Raw genomic sequence first — 19,327 nt, 5'->3', positions numbered from 1 at the left:
AACTNAAGGGAGATCTACATTTTCTGCCATAAAGTGCTTCATAAGGTGCCATGCCAATCGTCGCCTGGTAACTGTTATTGTACGTGAACTCAACAAGAGGCAATTTGGAATCCCAACTACCAGGATAGTCTATAGTACAAGCTCTGAGCATATCCTCCAAAATCTGAATAACTCTCTCTGATTGACCGTCGCTCTGAGGATGATATGCTGTACTGAATGCTAACCGTGTACCCAAGGCTCTATGTAAACTCTTCCAAAACTCTGAAGTAAATCTAGGGTCACGATCAGACACAATCGACACAGGAACACCATGAAGTCTAACAATCTCTGCTATGTACTCTTCGGCATACTGGTTCATGGAATACGTTGTCTTGACTGGGAGAAAATGAGCTGACTTAGTCAACCGATCAACGATAACCCAAATAGAGTTATAGCCTTTCTGCGTTCTGGGAAGACCAGTCACGAAGTCCATCGTAATATGCTCCCATTTCCATTGAGGAATCGGCAATGATAGCAATGTCCCAGCAGGTCTCTGGTGCTCGATTTTCACCTGCTGACAGGTTAGGCACTGAGAAATAAACATGGCAATATCTTTCTTCATACCTGGCCACCAATAGAGTCTACGAAGATCTTGATACATCTTGGTGCTACCTGGGTGTATCAAGTATGGCGCGGTATGAGCCTCTGTCAAGACGTCTCGCCGAATATCATCACCAACAGGAATACAAATACGGCCCCTGAATGTCACCAAACCATCTCTATTCGTCCCGAACTCTGAATTACCTCTCTCCTCTGCTCTGGCTCTCAACTCTGTCAACTGTACATCATTGGCCTGCTCTCTACGGATCCTGTCCGTCAATGTAGCTCGAATGACCAACGCTGAAAAGCGAGCAATGGTTCCTGGAACCACCAAAGCTATCTCCTCTCGTTCCAAGTCTAACAACAACGACTTCTGGATCATAGAACTCAAAGAGGAACTTGACTTACGGCTCAAAGCATCTGCTACAACATTCGCCTTCCCAGGGTGGTAACTAATCGTCACATCATAATCTTTGACAAGCTCTAACCACCGTCTTTGCCGCATATTGAGTTCTTTCTGGGAAAACAAATACCTTAAACTCTTGTGGTCCGTGAAAATTTCACACTTTTCGCCATATAAATAGTGTCTCCAGATTTTCAGGGCGAAAACTACAGCTGCCAGTTCCAGGTCATGCGTAGGATAATTTTTCTCGTAGTCTTTCAATTGACGAGAAGCATAAGCTATAACCTTTCCACGTTGCATCAGCACTGCACCAAGACCCTTCTTCGACGCATCGGTAAAAACAACAAAGTCCTCTGAACCACTGGGCAATGCAAGTACCGGAGCTGTCGTCAACTTATCTTTCAACTCCTGGAATCATCTTTGGCATTCCTTGGACCACTCAAACTTCACAGTCTTCTTCGTCAAATTGGTTAATGGCAGGGCAATTTTGGAAAAATCTGAAATAAAACGACGATAATAACCCGCCAAACCAAGAAAACTGCGTACCTCTGATACAGTGGTAGGGATAGGCCACTTCTGTATCGCCTCTATTTTCGCTGGATCAATAGCTAACCCATCCTTCGAGACAACATGGCCTAAGAAAGAAATCTGCTCTAACCAGAACTCATATTTCTTAAACTTAGCATACAACCTCTTCTCCCTCAACAATTGAAGAACGACTCTAAGGTGCTCTGCATGAAGCTCTCTGGTCTTGGAATAAATCAATATATCATCGATGAAAACAATGACAAAGCTATCCAAATACGGCTTGAACACCCGGTTCATAAGATCCATGAAGACTGAAGGAGCATTAGTCAGACCAAACGACATCACAAGAAATTCGTAATGACCGTACATGGTCCGGAACGCCGTCTTAGGGATATCAGACTCCCTAACCTTCAACTGATAATAACCAGATCGCAGATCGATCTTCGAAAACACGGTAGCCCCTTGCAGTTGATCAAAAAGATCGTCTATTCGCGGAAACGGATATTTATTCTTGATAGTCACTTTGTTGATCTCTCTATAATCAATGCAAAGCCGCAAAGACCCGTCTTTCTTTTTGACGAAAAGAACCGGAGCTCCCCAAGGCGAAGAATTCGGCCGAATAAAACCTTTATCCAATAGATCCTGCAACTGCGTCTTCAACTCTTTCATCTCTGTCGGGGCCATTCTGTACGGAGCCTTAGAAATAGCAACCGTACCCGGAACTAGATCAATCACAAACTCTACATCTCTGTCCGGCGGTAAACCCGGCACATCATCCTCAAATACATCAAAGAACTCTCTCACAACATCAATATCATCAATATTCAACTTCACAATTCTATCCGTATCAACAATCGAAGCCAAAAACCCATCATAACCTCTAAACAACAACTTCTTAGCCTCAAGACACGAAATAAAAGGAAGGACCAGCGAAGTACCTGCACTGGCGAGCATACCTTCCTTATTTCCATCATCTGCAAATTTCACCGTCTTAGCAACGCAATCAATCACTGCACGGTAAGTTGATAGCCAATCCATGCCAAGTATAATATCAAACGCAACCATCGAAATAACAATCAAATCGGCATAAACCACTCGCCCATCGATTTGAACAGAACACGCATACACAATAGACGTCGGGCACAACACATCTCCCGAAGGCAATACAACATTAAACTGGAGGGGAAGAATAGAAGGAACTAAACCCAAAGATCTCAAAAATAGTTCAGACATAAAAGAATGAGTAGCACCTGTATCAATCAATGTCGTAGCTACTCTGCCTGAAATTAAGATAGTGCTAGAGATCACAGAAGAATCAGGGTTTATACCTTCCTTCGTCATGGTGAAGATGCGACCCTGCACCTTCTCTTTACTCGATCCTCTCGGACAGTCCTTAGCAATATGGCCTGCAGTACCACATCGGTAGCAAGTGTGAGTACCAAATCTGCACTCTCCCCTATGATGCCTACTACACTTGGGACACAACGGCTTCTCTGGATCAGATGGAACTGTCGGTGCTTTAGAACTCGGCTCTATCTTGCCTTTCTCTTTGTAACTGCCTTTTCCTCTTTGGCTCGAACCTTGACCTCTTTGAGCAATAGCCTGCTGCCTCGCTTGTCTCTCTCTAGCAATATCCTTTTCATCTTGCTCGGCTAACAATGCTTTAGCCACAATCTCTTTAAATGTCACCGCCTTAGACATATTGATGTCCCTTCTGATTTCTGCTCGAAGTCCTCTAATAAAATGAGCACCCTTGTCTTTGTCATTGGAGGCAATATATGGGGCAAACAGACAGCCCTCCTCGAACTTCAAAATGTACTCTACTTCCTTGACGAAGCTCTAAAAATTCAGTCACCTTCCTAGCTCGAAGTGCATCTGGGAAGTACTTGTCATAGAAAAGATCCGTGAAATCTTCCCACTTTAATGCCGGAAAATCAACACCTACCTTGGTAGCATTCCACCAAATACATGCAGCTTTAACTAGCATGAATACTGCACAACCAACTTTGTCCTTGTCTTCATACTTGAGATGATCAAATATCGCCTCAAGTGCTTTGATCCACTCTACTGCCACCAATGGATCAGTGCTTCCTACAAACTCAGGCGGATCCATTCTCTTAAAAGCAATAAAGATCCCATAAGTTCCAACCGCTTGAACCACTTGGCCTCTACCTTGACCTGTACCTTGCAAACGGAGCAACTGTTGGATCTGCTCACTATGAAACTTGGCTTGCTCTTTCAATAATTTGCTGAACTCGTCAACAACTCTTGATGAGGGGCTATCCTCACCCTCTGAGGCTTTTCTCTTAGGAGGCATTAAATCCTACAATGTGCTCACACAATACATATCAACCAATAACTATACATAGATGAAGAAGACATACCCAGACTGTTGAAAGTAGACGAAGTCATATGCATTGGTCCGAAGAACGTTGCTCTGATACCACTTAATGTAACACCCTCTTGATCGATTTCATAAAGTAACAGCGGAATTTAAAATTTTTCTTGAAGGGAAGAAGGATTTAAAAGACATTTCAATATATAATCAAAAATATATACATGATCAAATGAGCGTTGCATCAAAATACAAAATGTCATTTTGATCATGTATATCAAAATATCTTTCTTCCTTCCATCTATTATGCATATGACCTCGGCTCTAGTCAACATCCTGGCCCGTCACTCTTATCTGCATCACATGAAATAACTGAAATGAGTATAAAACTCAGCAAGTGGAACTCTTACATAGCAATGAATACATATCATACTCTGTAAAACATGGCTTTGAAAACATTAAATACCATCAACTCTGAAACATGAATATCATAGAATGAATAACAATAACGATGGTATTTCTCTTTTCTCTGATGGATTGATATCTATATAATATCTCTGTCTCTGTACCTATATCCCATCGATATAAATCGATTACTCTGTCGGGATATAAGCCTATGGTTGTTGATAAACTAATTGCATGCAATCTCTGACTATGTATCTATCAATCCAATAAATCATTTGAAATCTCTTTTGGACATTAAAACAAACACTTTGAGTACTCTTTTCTTTGGCATTCCCTTTTATAAAATTGAGACATATAAAGCCTCTAATATACAACAAAGAGTATTAATACATAGCATGAATCAAATGGAAGGGAATAACATGTTAAAACCATTGAAACACAACACATATATATCATGTGAGCACAAGGAATGAATTCCACTTACTACACTTGGAAACCTTGATTCTAAACTCTTGGTTGAATTCCTACAACAATAAACCATATATTGCACCATCAATAACTCAATAATCAAACAACCGTATCATTAAATCCATAAAACCAACACCATCAACAAACTCAAGATTTCCCAACATCATAATCCAAGAATAAAAAAACTACAAGCTTACCTTAGCTTCTTAAACCCACAAGAACCTTGTTTCACCACCACAATCCAACAACAAGCTTGAATCAAAGATAGGAAATGAAAGCAAATGAAACCCTAACCTCCCCTTGAGAGAAAGAACCGAGAGAATGGAGAGAAATGAGAGAAAATGAGACCAACTCATGTATTATATCACTTAAATCTCGAAAACACGTTTTTGTACTGTGCTGGGCGCTCGGGCGGTCATAAATTACCGCTCGAGCGCGGACCATACTGTCCGATACCAAACTTTCAGAATCAGTGGCGCTCGGGCGGTCATTTCTTACCGCTCGGGCGCCGCTCTGCGCACAGCTGCCTCAAAGATCGCCTCCGAAACGCCTCTTCCCGTCATAATTTGAAAAAGTGGTAAACATGAAAGTTGTAGCTCTATGTCTTGGCTTGCATCTCCAATTAGCCTCATGTCATTTAAAGGTCTGAGTAAAGAGTTATGCTCAATCTCCCAACATGTTTCACTGGAAGAACGACGACACCCACGACAAATTTCGGGGCGCTTTTGGCTTGTCTTCCACAATGATTTGAACAAAACTCAAAACATGAAAGTTACACCTCTATGTCTTCTCTAACCACTCCAATTGGCCTCATACAAATTCGCTCAATATACAAATTATCATGAATTTACTCGCAACGACACTACAGTATCACCACACATCTTCTATAAACACAATACCATAAAGCATAAATCTCAACTCGTAACATCAAAACTATATTTAAACTTAACCAAGGAGTCAATAATCATATTAAATCTTAAACCGTTCCGATCACCAAGCTTGGATATTACACATAACCCGAGGACCAGCACTAGTTTTCCGCACTAGTTTATGATTTATGATTTTTAAGATTATGTTGAATATATAGTTATGACTTTGATTATGCTTATGAGTTGTTTTTGAGAGGTTGTGAGTTTTAGCAGTTTTGCTGCTAAATTAGGATATGAAACGTTTAACGATTTTATGATTCAAACTACTGTGGAAGTTTAAAAATTTTTGTTTTGACGTTCAAAACATTCCTTGAGCATCATATGATTTAAACCATTAATAGGTTGTTTAGAATAATTTATCTTCGCATATTTAACATCGACCCCAACTATTCTGGATTTTAAGAAGTAATAGTCCTTATTATAATTCCCTACGATTGAATATACTGGATCTTCCTCCTTTTAATCAGGCTCACGATTAGAAACTCTGTCCCTCGTATATATAGTACTAGAGATCTATACGAAATTTGCGTCGAGAATAGATCGTCGTAATTTAAAGTTCCGGCAGGAGACAGTAACACGGTTATGATGCGGTGGAAGGTGGTCGGCCCAATCCATAGAAAGAGGGAGAGAGTTTGGTGGAAAAATTCAAGAAAAGACCTGATTAGATCAGAAATTAAAATTTATAAATATTTCGTTAAGGATTATATGAAATAACATAACTTTTACACACTGAGGAAGAAGTGGAGGAAATGAAGCACATTTTTAAGCTTATCCCAGTTAGCCCAATTCTTTTCTTATACCACTCGATCAAGAACGTGAGAACTAAAGTCTGATTGCACCCATTATATTATGATAAGAGCGTCTAGTAGCATCAAATCTGCAACCATTGGCATATTGAGAGTTGCAAATGAATTTGATAACGATGTGATGTATCTTTGAGTAATAATAGTGACATGATATATGCAACTGAGGAAATATCTTTCCAAAATGTACATTTCTTACTTTGACAAAATATTTCTTGCAATATTAATTCATCAGATCATATAGGATATCTTCACCAATAGGTGAGAGGTGAATCCCCAACTACAATGTATTTATTTCTACGTATTTCGAAAGTACACTTAACCTCGTCACCTAACGACCTTCAATAGAGTCGGTAAACAGCTCAAAGTGCTTGCTAATACGTAGAGCTTCTATGTTGTCCCATTTTCAAATGGCTAATGATGTACAACCATAACCACAGACTGTTCCATTTGATAAATGATAACCACTTGAAAAGTTTAAAGGAGGATTACCCATATGTATAAGTGGACATTTCCATGCTGTTACCAATCACAAATATTAACTCGAGCGACATTTATCTTTATTTTATGAGGATGAATCGACTAAGAACTATTTTGGAATATACAGTATGCCTCCTAATGAGTCTCAAAATCTTACGTTAAGAGGCAGACCTCATGGTATCTATTAAATATTCAAGGACTTTATCTACGTAGCTTGAATGAGTATACAGATAAATTAAATGTCATAGTTGGATAAAATCGTAAAATATTATTAAAGAAAGATTGTTTTTATATAAGAGTCAATAAAACTCAAGCCACAAGTTATCTCATTAACCACGTACTCTAACACAATCAAATACAGAAAATAGAACTTATAGAGTTCAATTACATAAATTATCTTATGATCAATTAAACTGTAGTATATCAAAGGGGTTTTAAAGAGAGAAAAAAGGAGATTTAGGAGAATGTGTATATCTTTAATTGGACGTTCAAAGGGGATAATTCAAATATTTGATAATTTATAGTTAAGATTACGAAATCAGATGCTGCTAGAATATAGAAGCCCCAATGGTGCATGGATCCATACCAAGTTCTGGATGAATAGGGATGTCAATGGGTCTGGGTAAAGCAATGGACCCACCCCATTTGAGGCGGGTTTGGGCATACTAAATGGGTCATGGGACGGGTCTCGGGTCCAATTTTTGAGACCCATCTGGGTATGGGACGGGTCATGGGTCCTATAATACCCAACCTATACCCGCCCCATATATGTGGATATAAATTGATGTGCTCGCGAAGATGCTTGTGAGGTGACGTGGAAGGTAAATAAATCACATTTTTATTTTGTCAGTGTACTTTCATTTTAATTTTGTTACTATATTTTTTTCTATTTAAATTACATTTTTTTTACGGTTTTAAATTACACTTTTATTTTTTCAATGTACTTTCTCTCTTTATTTTTGTAAGTAATTCTTCAAGTAATTTACCAACTTGTCCCACCATTCTTGATGAAGAGGAAGATGATCCTGAATAATGTGTCTGAAAGATTGCTTACTCGCTGATTTTACATTGATCTGTTTAAGTTCTGTTATGACTTATTTTTGAGGATGTCAAGACTTTTTATTGGTGAGTTAGTAACTCTTTTTTTTTATGTGATTCATTATGTCGTGAAAATAATTTGTTTGTTATTATTAAGTGTGGTCGAAGACATGAATAAGTTTTCTATTGTGTTGTATTTAGAGGATTGTTTGTTTCATAATTCAGTCATGTGATAAGAAGATTATTGATTTCATTTAAAAAAAATTCGGGTCTCACGGGTCTCGCGGGTCTACCCGGCCCCATTTCATTTTCGGGGTGGGGTGGGTCCGAAGAATATTTAACCGGGGTGAGGCAGGTAATGGGTCCAAGTTTTCTTCATGGGGCGGGTTTTGGGTTTAGCCATACCCGCCCCATTGACATCTCTATGGATGAATAGCTATTTCCAAATTCATTTACCTTGTCCAGTTTTAGATCAACATTATACATACACAAAAGTTATAGAAATTACTAATATTTCACCATTCGCACCGGAATCTTAGCTTCGCCCGGACACACCCAATCCCGTGCCGCTTGCGTTTCTTACAAGGGGTGTACCAACATAGAGGCAAAGATGGGCCTTTTCCCTGCAATTCTTTTTTAAAAGAACATCATTTTTCCTATAATTTTTTTTAATAAAACCAATTGGCAACATTTACACTCAGAGGGTCTTCATCTTTTCTAGAGCTGCATCAGTCCTATTTCAGGTGCAAAGCGAAATGACAATTATGTCCCTGATTAAACCCTAAACTGGCTAGCTGAAATATTCAGACTGGTTCTTGGGATCAGCACCTCACCCACCCCCCAACGGGATAGTTCGAGAGATGTGTGACTAAGCACTACCGAGTCTTGCATATATATCTTCTTCACTTGCCAACATTTCTTTAAAAATCTGCTTTAGATTCACTTCACATTTAGTTACATGCATCAGCTTCTGCTTCTTATAATCATACATATATTATTAATAGCAGAAAAAAATATCTTGCCAGTCGCATCTCAAAATCAAATCTTAATTATTGTCGTTGCAGTATATTTGTGAAAATGGGTTCTAGGAATAACTGGTTAGAATTCTCTCTTTCACCTCGACAACAATCTGCAGTAGTTTCTGATCAATGTTTTGGTCTCACACAGCCCTCCGATTCAGTCATTCCACCTCCTTTTGGCATTTTAGAAGCTTTCAACACCGGCAACACTGCAAACTCGGATCCTCAATCTCATGGTAACTTCATCGTTAGTCCTTTTTTTTTTTTTTTTCTCTTTTTTGAAAAAAAACAACATGAGTTTAGCTATGTAGATTTCTGCCCATTTTTTCGGTAGCAGATTTTTGTATTTTTATTTGAAAGTAAAATTTCTGGTGCTGTCCTCCTAGTTTTGATGATGAAGTACTTCACTTCATGCAGAAAAAATTGGGTTTAAGTTTAAGAGTCTTTTTGTTATTTTTTTCTTTTCTTGAAGATTGGATTATGAAGGGAGAAGCGGGGATGAGTACTATAATCTCATGCGGAAGCCATAACTTGGAGATTCAAGAGACCCCAAAACTTGAAAACTTTCTCGGAGTTGGGATGCACTCTTTCACCACCGGTCATCATCATCAACAGCTCAAGAAGCGTAATGTAACAAATCCCACAAATTATCAAACCGATAGCACCCTCGATAACTCTTACAACATGTACCAAGAAACAGACGCCACCTCTCACAAAAGTATAAATCCCTCCGACAATAACACTACTATTGGCCTCTCCATGATAAAGAGCTGGCTCAGAAACAACCCCACGCCACCACACACGGCGGAGATAAAGGCCTGTACCAAGGCGGCACCGCCTACTGGTGCTCAGACCTTGTCACTTTCTATGAGCACATGCTCGCAGTCGAGCTCTCAAAACTTACCACTTGTGAATGTTGGTAGTACTAATAACAACAACAGTGCAGCGGATAGTTGTGCATCAGATAACGTTAAGCAACCAGTTGACAGTCAAACGTCCAGTGGTGCAATAGAGTCTGTGACCAGGAAAAATGTAGACACATTTGGACAAAGGACCTCCATTTACCGTGGTGTAACGAGGTAGATTATAAAGTTTTCTTGTTATTTTATTAAAATTTTTTTTTTTGTATTTCATGATGGTTCTTTTCTGGGTTTTGTTTAAATGGTATAAAGATGTAATCTTTTATACTCATTATTGAATCTGAGCAGGCATAGATGGACTGGAAGATATGAATCACATTTGTGGGATAATAGTTGCAGAAGAGAAGGACAAACCCGGAAAGGAAGGCAAGGTATATGAAGAAGTGTCTGCCATTATTTATTTTTTCCAATTTTTTAATTATTAATCATGGTTTAGATTTATTTATTATTTGTTTAACACTTGTTTCTTTGTCTCCTTTCTATGAACTTGCTGTTGAATGATTCAATCTTACTGCAGTTTACTTGGGTAAGTCATGTTAATACAACTCATGTAACTTTGTATTACATAAAATTTCCCATTTTCTTTAAGTTTCTGCTTCTGAACTTCGTATGATTTTCTGTATATATATGTAGGAGGTTATGATAAGGAAGAAAAGGCTGCTCGAGCTTATGATTTAGCAGCTTTAAAATATTGGGGAACCACTACCACTACAAATTTTCCTGTCAGTGATCTTGATTGTCAATTGCTTTATAAAGTGTTTGGATTAAATATAAATATTCCAATATTTGTATTTCTCATAATAATTTACTACCTCCAAAATATTAATTCAGATTAGCAACTATGAGAAAGAAGTGGAGGAAATGAAGCACATGACTAGGCAAGAATATGTAGCATCATTAAGAAGGTAATCTGAAACTATATATCAAATTGATATATATCATTATCAATAAGAATTAAAGGGAAAAGCATATAATGGTTTTGTTATCTGTATATATCTGTTGAGCAAATCACTTAACTACATTTTAATCCAGAAAAAGTAGCGGTTTCTCTCGCGGCGCGTCCATTTATCGGGGAGTTACAAGGTAAATCTATATGATTTGTATTATATCATGTGTGTTATATCGGGCATGAATATGGAGCTAGTCAAGATTCAACATAGTTTTCAGCTTATTGACATTTTTGTAAACAATAATACTTTCTTGATAAATAATATGCAGTATTTATCATTACATGTTTGGCAAATTAAATGAAGATTTTGTAATAATTTAACAGGCATCATCAGCATGGAAGATGGCAAGCAAGAATAGGAAGAGTTGCAGGGAACAAAGACCTTTACTTGGGAACTTTCAGTAAGCTTCTTGCATGAAGTTATTGGGCTATATTTTATTTATTTTTCTGGAAAATGTTTACCAAGCATTCACATTATCCTCAAATTAATTCTTTCCCCAAAAGTATATTTTCAACTCATATAATTATTAGTTAAAATTCTAGTTTTAATCACTCGAACAGTTTATAATTATGAGATGCAGTACATAATGTGTGCATATTATGTTAAATTTTAAAATAATTGTACAGTTTTTTTTAAAAATAAAATACTTGGTAAGTTGGTGCACATGAAACATTTTTCAGAATTACGGAAAATAAATCTAACCATAGTACTACACTTTAATTTAAATTCATATCTAATTTTTTTGGTTATTGATTTTCATTCATTTTCTCTGAAGTAATGGCATTATATTGTTCATCTTGATATCTTGATTTCTTATAAAGGCACACAAGAGGAAGCAGCAGAAGCATATGACATAGCAGCAATCAAATTCCGTGGCCTAAACGCCGTGACTAACTTCGAAATCAATAGGTATGATGTCAAAAGTATACTCGAAAGCAACACTTTACCAATCGGTAGTGCTGCTAAGCGTTTAAAGGATGCTGAAAACCAAGAATCGGCCTTAGAAATCCAATGGTCCGAGCAAGGAAACTGCTGGCCGAATAATCTTGCAAATGGCTATGGGTGGCCTGCAATTGGATTCCAGCAAGCTCAGCCATTGAACATGTACGGTTATGCAAACCAACCCCGAATGTGGTACAAACAAGAGCAAAATCAAGATATAGTCAGTCATGGTTTTAATGATAACAACAATATTCAGCATCAGCATCAGTTGGGAAACGCACAAAGTTTCTCTCAATCTTCTCACGTGTTGCACAATCTGATGAGCTTGGATTCTTCTTCTATGGAGCATAGCTCGGGGTCGAATTCCGTTATGTATGGGAATAATGGAGATGGGAATGCAACAACCACTGGAAACAACTTTCTTGGGGGGCCGATCATGGGCACTGTGATCGTTGGAAACGAGAATCAAAATCGGGAAAATGGTTTCTTGGGGCACGGCGAGGGAAATCTAGAGGGAATGTTTGGATCAACGGATGTTTATCCCCATACAAGAAATTTGTATCATTCAAGTGGAGTAGTAAAGGCAAGTGCTATTTATGATAAGGGATCAAATTGCAATATCTATATTCCTAGTTCTCTGTCAAATCTCGGATCTTCGAATTTTACCGTTTGGAACGACACATAGAAGTCCCTGGCTTAAGTAACATCTCAGGAACGGCGTATATAGATCTAACTTACAGTTGTTTGATCTGATCTTTCTTAACTTTTGGTAGGAAACATTCTAGTTGGATAAGGCACGTTTAGGATTCTTCATCTGGTTAATTTACACATGTTTTTTCTCTAATATTTGCGGCTTGCTGCAAACGGAATTACATTGTAAGGACATTACAGAGGTTGCTCCATAGCCGGCGATCACATAGTGACTATGTGATATGATATACAACATAGAAATGTTTTCTACTTACAAACCTTACAACATATAAATATTTATTTTCTCCTAACAGTAGAAAATATTAAATATGATATACAACATAGAAATGTTTTCGGGCATCTAACACATCCGAAACGATTATATATGTACAAATCATATTCCTTTACCAAGTCTTCTGCAGATGATGGCTTTAGCACTGAGAACCAGGTGCGTGACACAGAAGCAGCCAACACCAGCGGCTTCATTTTAAAGATAACAATAAGGAATGACCTGGTTTATTCACCTGCGCTGCTGGCACACACGGCAAATGGTAGCTGATTTATTGTTGACAAGTGTGCAGTAATCACAAGACCAGTGATCCGAGTCATCTAAGTTTCTAGAACTGCTTGATTTGGACGCAGTTCCCTTTCCCCGACTGCCTTTTCCTTTGCCACTGCCACTTCCCAGATTATTGGAGCTACCTGCCCCGCTGCTTGCTGCATGAGAGTCTACATCCGATAGACCATTTTCTGAAGCTCTAAAGAGGTTCTCAAAGTAATTCTTTGTAACGCTGCAATTTTTGAAATTCAGGAAGGTGAATGAGTTCAAGTTAATATATTAGATAACATATATTTACCTAAGAGAGAAAAAAACATATACTGAGAGGCCCTGGTAATTCTTCTCAGTGAAAGGAAGAAGACCTCACAATTCTCATTTGGTTAAAGAGTGACAAGCACTTTTTCCTGCACTCATAACTCTACCCGGAGAACATAATTATCTATGTTAATTATCTATAAACCAGGACTACTTGAAAAACATAATTCTAGAGCAAAGTTGAGATCAATTCGTCATCTAATGATCAAGAACAATTTTTTCTTCATGGAAGAATGGGCACAAACTGGGTTTGTTTGAGGAAATACAAGGAGTGGAATTCATTGGGTTAAACAATGCACCTTTGGTGAACAAGGATCGGTATGTTTGAAGGGCACAATGCATGATCAAATATTAAATATGGAGTACGCAAGTTGAGCAGAAGAGAGAATGTTAGTTGGGTTCACCTGGTCAATCCTGCCAACTTTGTTCGAAACTCATTGAACTCTTTCGATATACCCTCAGAATTTAGGTAGCCCTGAAATTCCTTCTCTGCACATTGATGAAGCCGTTCCAAACCAAACTCTGCCTCACCTAAAGAATACAGAGATAAAGGGGTAAAATGCGAATGAAAGACCAAATCAACATATTCGAAGTAGGATAAATTGCAGACCTTGTAGATACTCAAAAAACTGCTTCTTAGCAAGCTCATCCCCAGGTAGATAATATCCATATGCATATGTCCATTTCAAAACTCGTCTACATTCAACAATCTGTAAAAGGCCAATGCAAGCAAATAAGCTAAAAAACTGGTGTACTTTAAGAGCTTGGATGATCAAAATAAGTCCCATGTCCTAATGTGTCTATAGTTTGTAATTCGTAGCCTACTTCCTAGACACGTTCAGTATAATCTAACCCATAGAAACAAAGAGCACATGCTACGGAGGATGAAATATCAAATTCATAGTGAAATGCTACCAAATAGCGCATAGATATAAGTTACTTGGCGATACAATAGAAAAAATTACAGTTAGTTCTTGAAGCAGATGAAGAAGAGGTTGCAAAATTCTTTTCTACCTATTCTAATTGCTGGGCAACAATTAAAGATGGTTTTTGAGCTGATTTTTTCTGGTGAGATGTAAGTGAAAAAACAGACAGTTTGATACATTGAAATTCACTTCTTCAAAACCATCTCTTTTGGCCTTTTTTGCTCGAGAAGCAAGTCCTAGCATGATTACACCTTTCAGTGCTTTAAATGACATCTATCATGTGTATTGACAGTCCATGCAAACTCTTCTCCGAGTTGAAGTGGCCAATGCATGACACATCCATGAAAACAATGCCCTCTGGGCTCTAGACATAGTAAAAATGATGAAAGTTTGAAACTAAGATTTACTGTTGCCAGGCCTCTATGATGAACTTAAGCTGAGATTCAGGTTGACGTTGTTTGTCGCTTAGTTTCTCTAGCTGCATAATAAAGTCAGCATCAATATACTTCTTCAGCTCTGAAAATAATTCAGGGTACTTATGCTCAAGATACTAATATATCATTAGAACACTCTGATGCATACAAAAGGTTCATATTACGGAAAAGGGTCCTTCAAGTGAAAAGACATTTTGACCAGAAGTTTATTCTAGTAACATTACTGGGTTTGTTGGTCTCATTTACAGTAAGGTGCTAGGAACGGTACAAATCTTCCAAAGTGGAGGATTAGTGAGCTTCAGAGTGAAGTATGTTTCTTACATGTACTGTTTACATTTGGTGTAGGTTTTCAATTGCTCTTTGCCTTGACTGCAGAAAAGAAAATTTATAAATTTAGATTTTAGCCATGCAAAACATATACGAAATATGGTATCACAAATGATGGTACAAGTACAGAATTATACATCTCGGGAATAAGAACACATGCATTTATCACAACCAAATTGAAGACGTGATAGCAAGCCAAATCATACTACGTATACTAGATTGGATTTGTAAGCATGTGCCACTTCAATTAATCCTTGAGGTATTGTGATAAATACATAAATTCCTGAATCTGTTAATCATGTGATAGTGAGTTGCCTTTGTAAAGAAGTGGGGAATGCCCACTTCACAATATTTCAAGCATATGATACGAAAGAAACAGGGTTTTTTTTAAAAATAATTTAATTTTAAAAAAAAAATTCAACAATAATGTAAAAAAAAAAAAAACATTTTCAAAACTACTGTAATCCGCGCTTACAGAGCAGCATCCGCGCTTCGTAAGCACAGACGCTGGTCCACGTAAGCGACAGAATAATCTTGAACTTTCAACGGCTTGCAACTTTGCAGCGTATAATATACACTGCAAAAAGCCATTTTTGTTGTAGTGAAGACAGAAAAAAAAAAAACAAACAAGAAATTCATCAAGACTGGGATATTCAATTGAATGTTGTTCATTTTTCTCAACATCATTCCGTGATCGAATGTCATGTACAAGATGCTGCGGACCAACATTAAGCAAATTTGTAAAACTGTATATGTTCGACCAAGACGGAGTCTTAAAATCCTGCTGACCAAACAAACCAAATTCAGCCATCCCTGAATCACTGAAAAAACTAGGTTGAATAGTAGAGGTTTCTGAAAAAACTTATTTTTTGATGAAATTATTGTCTGTTTTTTTCCTCTATCTTCACTACAACAAAAATGGCTTTTCGCAGCTCGCAAATTCTCTTTCTGCAGCGTATATTGCATGCTGCAAAGTTGCAAACCGTTGAAAGTTCAAGATTATCCAAGGCATACATGTGCACACTGTTGATAAAATTATGCGTAAAACCGTCGCTAAATGCCGAAATACCTACCCCTAACCGTCGCTGATACCATTACAGCGACGGCTTTAAACCATCTCTAAAATTAGCGACGGTTCAAAAACTGTCGCTAATTGTCGCTGATACCACTACAGCAACGGCTTTAAACCATCTCTAAAATTACCATTACATTCAATTTTAGCGACGGTTTCTCGCTAAAATATTCCGTCGCTTACGTGGACCAGCGTCCGTGCTTACGAAGCCCAGACGCTGCTCTTTTTAAAGAATAATTTAATTTTAAAAAAAAAATTCAAAAATAATGTAAAAAAAAAACATTTTCAAAACTACTGCAATCCGCGCTTCGTAAGCGCGGATTGAAGTAGTTTTGAAAATGTTTTTTTTTTACATTATTTTTGAATTTTTTTTTTAAAATTAAATTATTCTTTAAAAAAACCCGAGATAAATCACAGCAATAACCTGTGACCGATGGTGGTGGAGCTGGAGTTGGTTATGAGAGGAGGAGAAACCATCGGAATCATGGTCCATAAATCCATCACAGTACATGATAACGTCATCCGAGTCGGAATCAGCGTCATCATTTCCATCGCCGTAAAAATCCTCATCGTCGTTGGAATCTTTCGTCATCGTCACTGCTATCTCATCCTCCGATTCCATCCCCAACACCCCCCCTCGAAATTAATCCCACTCTTTAGGCAATGATTACCTTTTTCAGTATATGATAAGCTAATTGAACTGTAAATTGAGAGACGTTTGGGTTTCGGAAAGAGAATAAAAACTCCATTTGGAGTTGATTCCTTGATTCTCTACGATCACGGGAAAAATTAAGGTTCAACTATCGATGCACAATGTACAAGATACAATGTAAAAACTCGATCGATCTTGTCTATATTTACGATGGAAAATAATATTTTTGACATAAAAAATTATATATTTTTATGGATCGAATTGGGTTAGATTCGTCTAGATAAAAATGACACAAAAAACATTCTCATAAGAATTAATTAATGTTTTTGTTACGTAATGTTATCATGAAATAATTGATATCAAATTACTTCTGTAACGTCCAAAAATCAAACTATGTAAACCACATGCATGCAAAATTATTTTAATTGCTTAATTGTTTTATTTAATTATTTTTAAATGCTTGCATGATATTTATTTTATGATTAAATGTATGATTGCATGATTAAATGAATATGTGACATGTTTTCATGAAATTAAGGATTTTACCAGAATATTCGATAATAGGCAGGGAAAAGGAGACCAGGGACGACCAAGACAAGAATAATTATTTTTCATTAAATGATGGCAAGTCTTCCTAATATGATTAAAAATGATTTAATTTTTTTAAAAATATTGGAGTTCGAATTATTTTACGAGTCGAGCTCGATTTTTTCCGGGAAGCCGATTTTGGACAAATAAGGAGTTTTAAAAGATCAAAAATATTATTTTATGGAAACTAATTTTATAAACTTTTATTATTTAATTAATTAAGTGTTATTAGGCCTAATTTAATTATTTAAATGAGCTCAATTATCCTTAAGCATACAAAGCCCAAAACCAAAACCCATTTAACTTGTTAATCAAATCTATAAATAATAAATTATGTCTTCTAAACCTCAAAAACCACCCATTAGAAGCCGTGAAACACTTCAAATCACACACCACAATTTTCGAAATTTAAGAGGAAAAGAAATCTTGTGTTCTTCGTCGTCCGATCGTTCAACGTCACACCCTCGCCGAAGATCGAATAATCGAGCGTTATAAACCCAAAGGCAAGTTTCCTAAACTCTTTTAACATCATACAAATCATATTATGCATGATTTAATTGTTTATGCATGAAAAATATGAATGTTCGATTATTTTACCGTACGTTACGTAATTTCAAGGTTTCGATGATTTCAAGCTTGTTTTAAAAATCGTTTTGAATCCAATGGATACGCTGCCGAAAACATGATAAAATATGATGGAAACTTGAATAGAACAAGATAAATTGAAAGGAAACAAAGCTGGACCCGTGGGCTAAGAAAAAAAAAAGAACCGAGAGTTTTCAAAGTGTTTGTGTGCATGTATGGTTCAAGTGGCTCGTTTCTTTTGCATGGGGTCTTGGGGCTCGACAAGGGCTGAGGGTTGGGTCCTAACGGTCGTGGCTAGGTCCTAGGAAGAGTCCTAGCCGTGGTTCAAGGCTGGGGAGGAGTCCACGAAAGTTAGGATCTCCCCAAGCAACTCTCGGTGGGCTACTGTACAGGGGGCTGTGGCTCCGTTTGGGGCTGGGCTAGGTGGTCTGGTCGGTACCTTAGGATGGTCCAGGGAGGGTGAGTGAGGCTCGAGCTCGGTGGTGGCTCAGGCGAGGAGTCCCACACGAGAAGGAGACTCCATCGCGTTTAAAAAAGGATTGCGCGGCGCTGCTGATGCGGTGTCTTGCTGCGTGGTTCAGGGGCTCGAGCTAGGGGTGGATTTGGTCTGGGCGAGGTCTAGGGATGGATAGGGTGTGCTGGGCTCGGTAGCTGCTGTTGTGGTAAAGTCCTAGTAGGCTACAACTCCAAAAGCGCATGAAGGTGAAGAACGCGCAGCTTGTTCTTGGTTCACGGGGGTTCGTGCGTGGGTTCCAGGGGCTGGGCTGGGCTGGTTAAGGTCATGGTGGTTCAGTGGTGGCTCGGCTGGAAGAGTCCTAGTGGGCTAGGACTCCATAGGCGTGAGGATCTCCTTGTGCGCAGGTTTGGGGGACAGGTCCAGGTGAGTTTGAGCGAGCCAGGGCTAGGTTCAGGGGCTTGGGCTTGGTCAGGAGGGTTCCTAGATAGGTTGGCTTGGGTTTTGCTCAAGGTGGATTTGGCGTGGCTCGAGTAAATTAGGAGATGATTCCGGTGGTTCGATAACATGTCAAAAACGAAAATTAAAAGGCAAAAATTGAATCTATGGGTCCACGGGTGTGGCTCATGACTTTTAATGGTAGGATAAATAATAAAAATGCTATGTTTAAAATTTTGGATCAAAATAATGAGTTCTGGATTTATCCAAATTTTATCGTCATACGAAACGTTAATTAAAGAATTTATTGAAAAACCTAGTTTTAAGCTTTATAAAATTATGAAAAATTATATTTAAACTTAAATAATTAATTAGAATAAGCACATGTCATTAAAAGTGAGAAAAAGATAAATTCGAGAATTTTTACGTTCAGGGGCAAAACGGTAATTTTACACTTAAGAAAAATACGAAAAACGCATGGCAACGTC

The 19,327-nt window shown here is 37.8% G+C and overlaps 1 protein-coding gene and 1 long non-coding RNA gene across 2 annotated transcripts; one reads left to right on the top strand and one right to left on the bottom strand.

Annotated features, from left to right (window-relative positions):
- Positions 1-8,975: 8,975 nt before the first annotated feature.
- On the top strand, positions 8,976-12,727 carry LOC140982004 (AP2-like ethylene-responsive transcription factor BBM). Its single transcript, XM_073448420.1, has 8 exons — positions 8,976-9,223; positions 9,460-10,066; positions 10,196-10,278; positions 10,541-10,629; positions 10,739-10,812; positions 10,940-10,990; positions 11,181-11,257; positions 11,679-12,727. Exons 1-8 carry the CDS (start codon positions 9,046-9,048, stop codon positions 12,482-12,484), a joined length of 1,965 nt encoding a protein of 654 aa, XP_073304521.1. The 5' UTR covers positions 8,976-9,045; the 3' UTR covers positions 12,485-12,727.
- A 62-nt stretch (positions 12,728-12,789) lies between these two features.
- Positions 12,790-14,083, bottom strand: LOC140982005 (uncharacterized). The gene is made up of 3 exons (XR_012176216.1): positions 13,974-14,083; positions 13,768-13,894; positions 12,790-13,280 (listed from the first exon to the last, which is right to left on the bottom strand). It is a non-coding gene; the product is annotated as an uncharacterized lncRNA (long non-coding RNA).
- Positions 14,084-19,327: the final 5,244 nt, after the last annotated feature.

Source organism: Primulina huaijiensis, chromosome 8, assembly GCF_012295235.1.
Source record: "Primulina huaijiensis isolate GDHJ02 chromosome 8, ASM1229523v2, whole genome shotgun sequence".
NCBI lineage: Eukaryota > Viridiplantae > Streptophyta > Magnoliopsida > Lamiales > Gesneriaceae > Primulina > Primulina huaijiensis.
This window is presented reverse-complemented; position numbering and strand designations above follow the sequence as displayed.